Consider the following 6,989-nt stretch of genomic DNA (forward strand, 5'->3'; position numbering starts at 1 on the left):
ACAACATTTCGTCCTCCCACATGTTGAAGCTTTCTCCTCTACCCTTCTTCTTCGGATCGCCAGTAGAATCATCAAGATCATCGTCCTTGCAGTCCTCCTCCTCCTGCTACACTCCAGCAGCCCAATCCTGCTGCCGTGTGCCTGTGCCAGTTTGGGTATAGGACTGCTGCATGCCCGGCTGAGTGTAGCCCTACTGCGTGTGGGTGTAGTTGCCGGACTGGGTGGGATCCGAGTCTGCCACCTGCCCGTCCTCATAGCCACCTCCTCGCCCGTCTCCAATGTGGATGATGTTGAACATCTCCCTCTCCCTATCATCGTATGTCTTCTCCCCTGCTTTAGGCATAGCACCGAATAGCGTGCGGACACCTATTTGCTCCCACCCACTATCCGCGTCCGGATGAGCTGTGGCGAAGAACACTAAGAAGAGTGGCAGCACCGCGTTAACGTTGACAATGTAAGGCACTTGGCTGGCGGCAGTTGCCGCGGACTCCTACCGAACTGTTTGGCGTCGAAGAAGTACAGAGCCTTGTAATGCTCCGGCCATGGCGACGTCTGTACGGTGGGCGACACCATCGGGGCACCACGGCCCGGGCCACGACATCCACCACGTACGTTCGCGACCAACACGCCACACTGCCACGTCAGCCACCAGCATGACCTCTGCCGACATTCTACTTCTTGAGTGTTTCTGCCATTGTTGGCCTTCGTTTTGACGCGGCGATTTTGCTACGTTGTCGAGTTGATATTTCAGGCAAGTGTGACGTTTGGATCCTCCTGCACCTCCACCACCTCCGTCTCCGATAGCTTTTCCTCCGGTTCCACGTGTCGGCGCGCGGGGGGGGGGGGGGGGGGGGGGGGGGGGGGGGGGGAGGGAAGAAGAGAGTGGGAGAAAAAGGCGGAAATTGGGTGGAGAGCGACGGGATGGAAGAAGAGAGTGGGGGGTTTTGTCGCGGAAACGATGCGGGCAGCTACAAAAATGCAGGCTCTGCCTTCCTTTTGGGTGGGCCATGGGCGTCAGAGTTTGACGTGTCCTGTGCCCGGACTACCGCAAAGCCCCCCATGTTTGGTTCCGATTTACGGGAATATCATGGTCCAAACTGCCCGACGGACGGATAGGCGTCGGCGCTGAATGGCTTCCGCGGTCTGAACAACTACGTCCAGATGGATACTGCCGGTTTGAGGGTGAGCGTTGGGGATGCCCTAAGACTAAGTGCATGTGCATTTTCTTCTCACCATCACTGCCGTTGAAAACCTCCAACTCACCATCACCTAGTTCAAACTCTTTGACAAAAGTGCTCTTGTACTTTATACTGTACTATAACACAATCATTAGCTCAGGCCATCCTTATTCAGAAGGAAAATAAGCCGGCTTGATGTCCTTCCCAAACATATTGTATGCGCAGCGATGCATGTATCCTTGCGGGAAAGCAGTACAGGCTTAACTGGGACACACACAAACACACACAAATAACAAAAGATTTTCAGCGCGCAACTTGTGCGTAAACATACACACCGTACACGCATGTACACGCATCGTATAATGCATGCTGTCCGGTAGTACCACATAAGCCATTCCATGCAGGCCCGGGAAAAACGAGCCTGCTCATCCCGTTATCCCGCATATAGTCCCAATCTAAATCATCAAGTGGATCACGGGATCTAGTTAAGTAATCGGCATTCCCTCCCGTTTTATCATTTCGGGGGCCCAAGTCAGACGTCCAAGCCCCTGCTGACTTTAATCTATCAATGAGCAATCTATATACACGCTCGCGACAGCAACGGGCAAACTGAAATTCCTGGCAATCACTCGATGGACTTGTCGCAGAATTATGAAGAGTCAATTATATTGGTGATGCTAGAACTTGACGTAAACGATCATTTTAATGCTAGAACTTATGGTGTACATCAAAATGGTGCAAAAACTTGGCTCGGGCATGCAAATACGATGCTAATCGCGTTTGTATACGGCAGCGATGCTGACGAGGCTTGCCATGTGGCGCAGGGCCTGCTGTCAGTGACAGCACAATGCTTTTTTGCAAAATCACCTTGATTTTTTTATTTTTTCCACAGAAAAGCCCCGGACAAAAAATCACCTCGTCTTTTTTATTTCTTCCATAGAAAAGCCCCCAACAAAAATGGCAAGGTCAGCAATCGACCTGACAACCTCTAGTAGCCTGCGTGTGCAGCCCATCCAAGTCGTCATTTGTGTACACTAAAGAAAGAATCTTTATATATCAACATAAATTAAGAATTTTATTTTTTCGAAAAAAAGTATGCAGACGCTGAAATTCAAACATACAACCTTCGGTCAATAGGCGAGCAGGGCTGCCACCCCAACAATTGTAATTTCATGTTTACAAAGAATTGTCACGCATTACGTCTATAGCAGAACGCGCTCACGGGCTAAAACAGATTTCAGTTAGTGCAGCCCATTTTCAACATGTTAGGTTTTTCGAAACTTCATAAAATATTTTAATTAAAATTTTAAGTAATATGCATATAAATAAAGTAAATATTATTATTAAAAAATTCATATAACTTCATAAATTGTTTGCCTATTTAATTCCTAAAAATCCAAAAATATATTAGGAACTATAAAAAAATTAACAACCAATTTTAAAAAGTGTTTTCATATAAATTAAGAATTCTAAATCCATTTCTGTATATGTTTACATTTAAATAAATTCTCGTATAAGTTCAAACTTTTTCATGTTTTCAATAAAATATTCATCCCTTGGAATGAGTATAGCATATAAAAGTTTCCATGCCATAAAAATATTATTATTTTTAAAAAATATTCATGTGTTTTTAATAAAGTTTTTGTGTTTTCTAAAAAATAATTATACACTTTAAAATAAATATATGCATGGAAAAAATGTGAGCGTAGTGTGCCATCAGACTGCAATTCCTCCAATAAATACACATTTGCAATTACATGTATATTATGTATAGTTGTAATTTAAATCTGTTTACAAACTTCACAAAATGAGAAAAAAACAAACATGTTCAAAATGGGCCGCACTAAGTTCTGTCCGTTTTAGCCGACGAGCACATTCTATTGTAGACATAAAGAGTGACTACCCCTAAAAAAATATAAAGAGTGATAATCCTTTATTTAGCCTGCTTGTTTACCTCAACTGCATCTCTTTTCTGGAATTCAAACATTAATTTATGTTGTTTAACTATTGGATATAAACCGTGTGTATCCTGAACTGACATCCGGCGAGATTCGGATCAGTGGCTACATGCACGCTCATTTAGCCCGGTGTCACAGGTTTGAGGCCCGAGCAGATCGTTTTTTTGCTCAATTAAAATGTGTTCTGCTGATGGCTGGGACCATTTGTCAGGTGCTTTTGCGGAAAAAAACGAGGCGGTTTTCGAAAAAAGAGCACACACAGACCTCTTCTTCACTGTTTGGTAGATGACAGCGGGCCCCGCGCCACGCTGGTATGCCTCGTCAGTGTTGTAGTCGTATATAAATGTGATTAGCATCGTATTTGCATGCCCGAGTCAAGTTTTTACACCACTTCGATGTACGCCACAAGTTCTAACACTAAAATAATCGTTTGCGCCAAGTTCTAACACCATCAGTGTAATTGACTCAATTGTGAACGTAGTATACAGAGACTTGATTAACACCAAGCTAGTGAAACAGTCTCACTGACATGGCGCCTCGAGTCTTTTTGACTGGGCGAGCATTTCAGCTTCATTTAGCAGTATTGTTAGCAAGTATAACCGGAGAAACAGCATCTGACTTTGGCGATCGATTAGTGCTTAATTTTACTCTAGCTAATACCTGGAGCCGAATTGGGTCGCTTTCCTTGTGGCGCGGGGAGGGAATATTCAGAACGGAAAGGCCAGCGCCAGGACAAGGGCGCCAGGCCGAGGGAGTTGGCTGTCCGCGTACGGCTGAGACGGACGATGGAGAGCGAACTAGTGCGGTCGCTCTTGCTTAGCCGGACGCTAAGCTCGCTCAAAGCCGCGCGTCTTTTCCCCATCCGGGCGCACTGTCACGGGGCCAAAAAGCGGCTACAGCCCGCCCGGTTTGGCCGAGCGTGACCTGTCCAGCCGTGTAAAGGGCCAGCAGGGCCTTGGGGTTTTGGGAGGGATAATTGAGCTGCAAGAACCACGATTATATGCTGCTTAATCACGTACAGGGAAGAAGATTATGTGCTGGTTCTCTTGTTTGATCTCTTGTTTTGGAGCGATCATGTGATTGGATCGGAGCGTCTCGGTTTGAAAAATTTGTTGATGTGACCCGTGGGAATACCGCGGAAACTCATGGGAAATGGGGGGTCGTTTTGGCCGCATGTGCAATGCAAGGACCGAATAATTGATTTTTTTTCTGCAATTGCGTAATGTTCTCGCTGTACTTGTACAGGGATTATTCGGGGAAGACAGGCACCATGTAGCAAAGCACGTACAGTGGTACTGCTGATGGACTTACGTGATGGCTTGGGCTGTGTTCCTCTTTTCGCCCCCGCCCCACAGAGCCGCTTTTGCTTTGGTGGGTCTGGGCAGCACGTTCGCACGGCTCGCAGCCCCCCTGGCCGTCCATCTCGTGATGGACGCCTCCGGCTCCCTCCACGTCGGCTACCTTTTTTGGTTTTGCTTTCGAGCTTCCATCGACACGACAAGAACTGGCGCGGCAGGGATGAGCATCGCACTGCTCCGAGATGATTCTCCTGACAAATCCGAAACGGCCCCAATATCGCCCCCGGCCCCACACCAGTTGCTGTTCATGCCAGGTCACTTTGATCCTCCATCATCATCATTATCATCTCTCAGCCCTTCTAATTATCTTCTGCAGATAAAGGGATCGTACTATCCTCCAGTCGATGTACGTAAATTGTTTCTTTCTGCCAGTCAAGCAAGGATAATATAGACCCTCTGTAAAAAAGAAGCATTTACTTGCGCGCGCGACCTGTCATCAATCAGTCGGAGCCTGCGAACCAGAAAAAAAAAAGATGCGCCTCTATCATCACACAAGCGTCGTCATTAGCCCTGCGCTAATCAGCCATCACCCCGGCCAATTTTGTTCTTGGCGTGGGCCATGCCTGTCTGCCCAGCTTTACGAATTTTTCGACCACTTGGCGACCGACCCGACCCGGCGCGCATCATGCAGCGACGGAAGCGAATCTTCAGATCGGTCATGGCTCATCTTCTTTGGCGCCCTCGCCCGGCCCATGCGAATTGCGTGCGACGACCACGGCCTTTCACATGGACGCCAACAAGCTACATGTGTGTGTGTGTGTGTGTGTGTGTGTGTGTGTGTGTGTGTGTGTGACCTGCGTATAGTGAAAAAACGTGGAGATGAAAGCATGCGAATCATAGTGATCAAGATTCAAGAAGCACATTTTCACGTTTCCAACCGTGCGAAGATCACCTTCTCATGTGGCAACCGGAGCTTGTATCTGAATTTACTCATGAAGATCGGGTGATTTTGATAACAAACACGTTTGATCGATCGGTCACGAGGACGCGCGCACGCGCGTGGCGCGTCGATCGGTTGATCTACACTAGTGACAGGGTCGGGTCGAGAGGGTAGTAGAAGCCGCCGAGGAACTGGTCCGCGGCGGCGAGGTCGGCGCCGGCCGCGCAGAAGTCCACGAAGAACCCGCCGGCGTTGTCGACCGCCGACCAGTTGGACCCCGACGACGCGGCGGAGGCCGACGTCGAGCCCTCGCCGGCGAGCGTGTCCGGGAGCGCGGCGGAGGCCGAGGACGAGCCCTCCGCGGCGAACGGGTCCTGCAGCGCGGCGGAGGCCGAAGACGAGCCCTCGGCGGCGAACGGGTCCTGCAGCCCGGCGGTCGGCGCCAGGAAGTCGTCGTAAGTGTACGTCTCGGCCTTCACGGTCGGCACGGGGAGCGGGAGCAGCGGCGACGGGTGCGCGTGAGCTGGGGCCGGCGCCGGCAGCGGCATGAAGGACGGGGAGCGGCGGGTGGAGAAGGCGGCGGCGGCGGCGGCGAGGCGCTTCTTGAGCTTGGTGTTCCAGTGGTTCTTGACGTCGTTGTCCGTCCTCCTCTCCAGCTGCGACGCGATCAGCGACCACCTGCGACGCGATGAATGCGCGTCCGTCTCGATCGGTCATGCCGGCCAGGACACGAAAAGGATGCCGCTTACGCGCCTGATGATCGAGAAAGAAGAGAGTCGATGCTTACTTGCTGCCGAGCTGGCTGTAGAGGGAGTAGATGATAGTGTCCTCCTCGTCGGTGAAGCCGCCGTGGCGGATGTCGGGGCGGAGGTAGTTGAGCCACCGCAGCCTGCAGCTCTTGCCGCACCTCTTGAGCCCTAAAAGAACGATCAAGCACCCATCAAGAACGATCAAAGGCACGGCCGGGCATGGAAGGGGCTGCGAGCGGGCGGGCGAGCGCGCGAACTCACCGGCTTTGTTGGGGAGGGTGATCCAGCTGCCGGTGTTGCCGTGGCGCTGCATGTAGTCGCGCAGCGCGTCGTCCTCCTCCGGCGACCACGGGCCCCGCTTCACCGCCGCCCTGTCGCAGCACGGCGCCCTCCCCATGGCCCCGGACCGGCCGCGAGAAGAGACGAGACGACGGGGAAGGGGAGGACACGGGGAGGCTGGAGAGAGAGACTGGACGAGGACGTACGACTGGCCGCGCTGCTGCGCTGAGGCCGATGGCTGCCGCTACTTGTATCGATCCCGCCCGTCGTCGGTGAACAGAGCAGAACACTGCAGGCTCGGTCCTCTGCGGTCTTTAAAAAAACCGTACTCCCGGGGTGAAAAAAGAGCGTCGAGAAGAGAGAGGGGCGGGGCGGGGTGGGCGCCGTGCACCGACCGGGGCGTGGCTTCCCATTTCGATCCTTGATTCTCTGCAGCTGCAGCGGTTGTTCTCTCTTTCACAGTCCCCTTTTGCGGTCACGGGCCCATGTCGATGTGGTCGCATCACACGCAGAGAACTTTGTACGCGACCGAACTAACATTGTTGATTCTCCTGGCAGCTGCTGTTTTTTACTACTGTACTATACCT

General features: G+C 51.2%; 1 protein-coding gene across 1 annotated transcript; it reads right to left on the reverse strand.

Annotated features, from left to right (window-relative positions):
• Positions 1 to 5,337: 5,337 nt before the first annotated feature.
• On the reverse strand, positions 5,338 to 6,764 carry LOC125547989 (transcription factor RAX1-like). The gene is made up of 3 exons (XM_048711708.1): positions 6,385 to 6,764; positions 6,162 to 6,291; positions 5,338 to 6,052 (listed from the first exon to the last, which is right to left on the reverse strand). Exons 1-3 carry the CDS (start codon positions 6,518 to 6,520, stop codon positions 5,515 to 5,517), a joined length of 804 nt encoding a protein of 267 aa, XP_048567665.1. The 5' UTR covers positions 6,521 to 6,764; the 3' UTR covers positions 5,338 to 5,514.
• Positions 6,765 to 6,989: the final 225 nt, after the last annotated feature.

This window comes from Triticum urartu, chromosome 3, assembly GCF_003073215.2.
Source record: "Triticum urartu cultivar G1812 chromosome 3, Tu2.1, whole genome shotgun sequence".
Classification (NCBI taxonomy): Eukaryota; Viridiplantae; Streptophyta; class Magnoliopsida; order Poales; family Poaceae; genus Triticum; species Triticum urartu.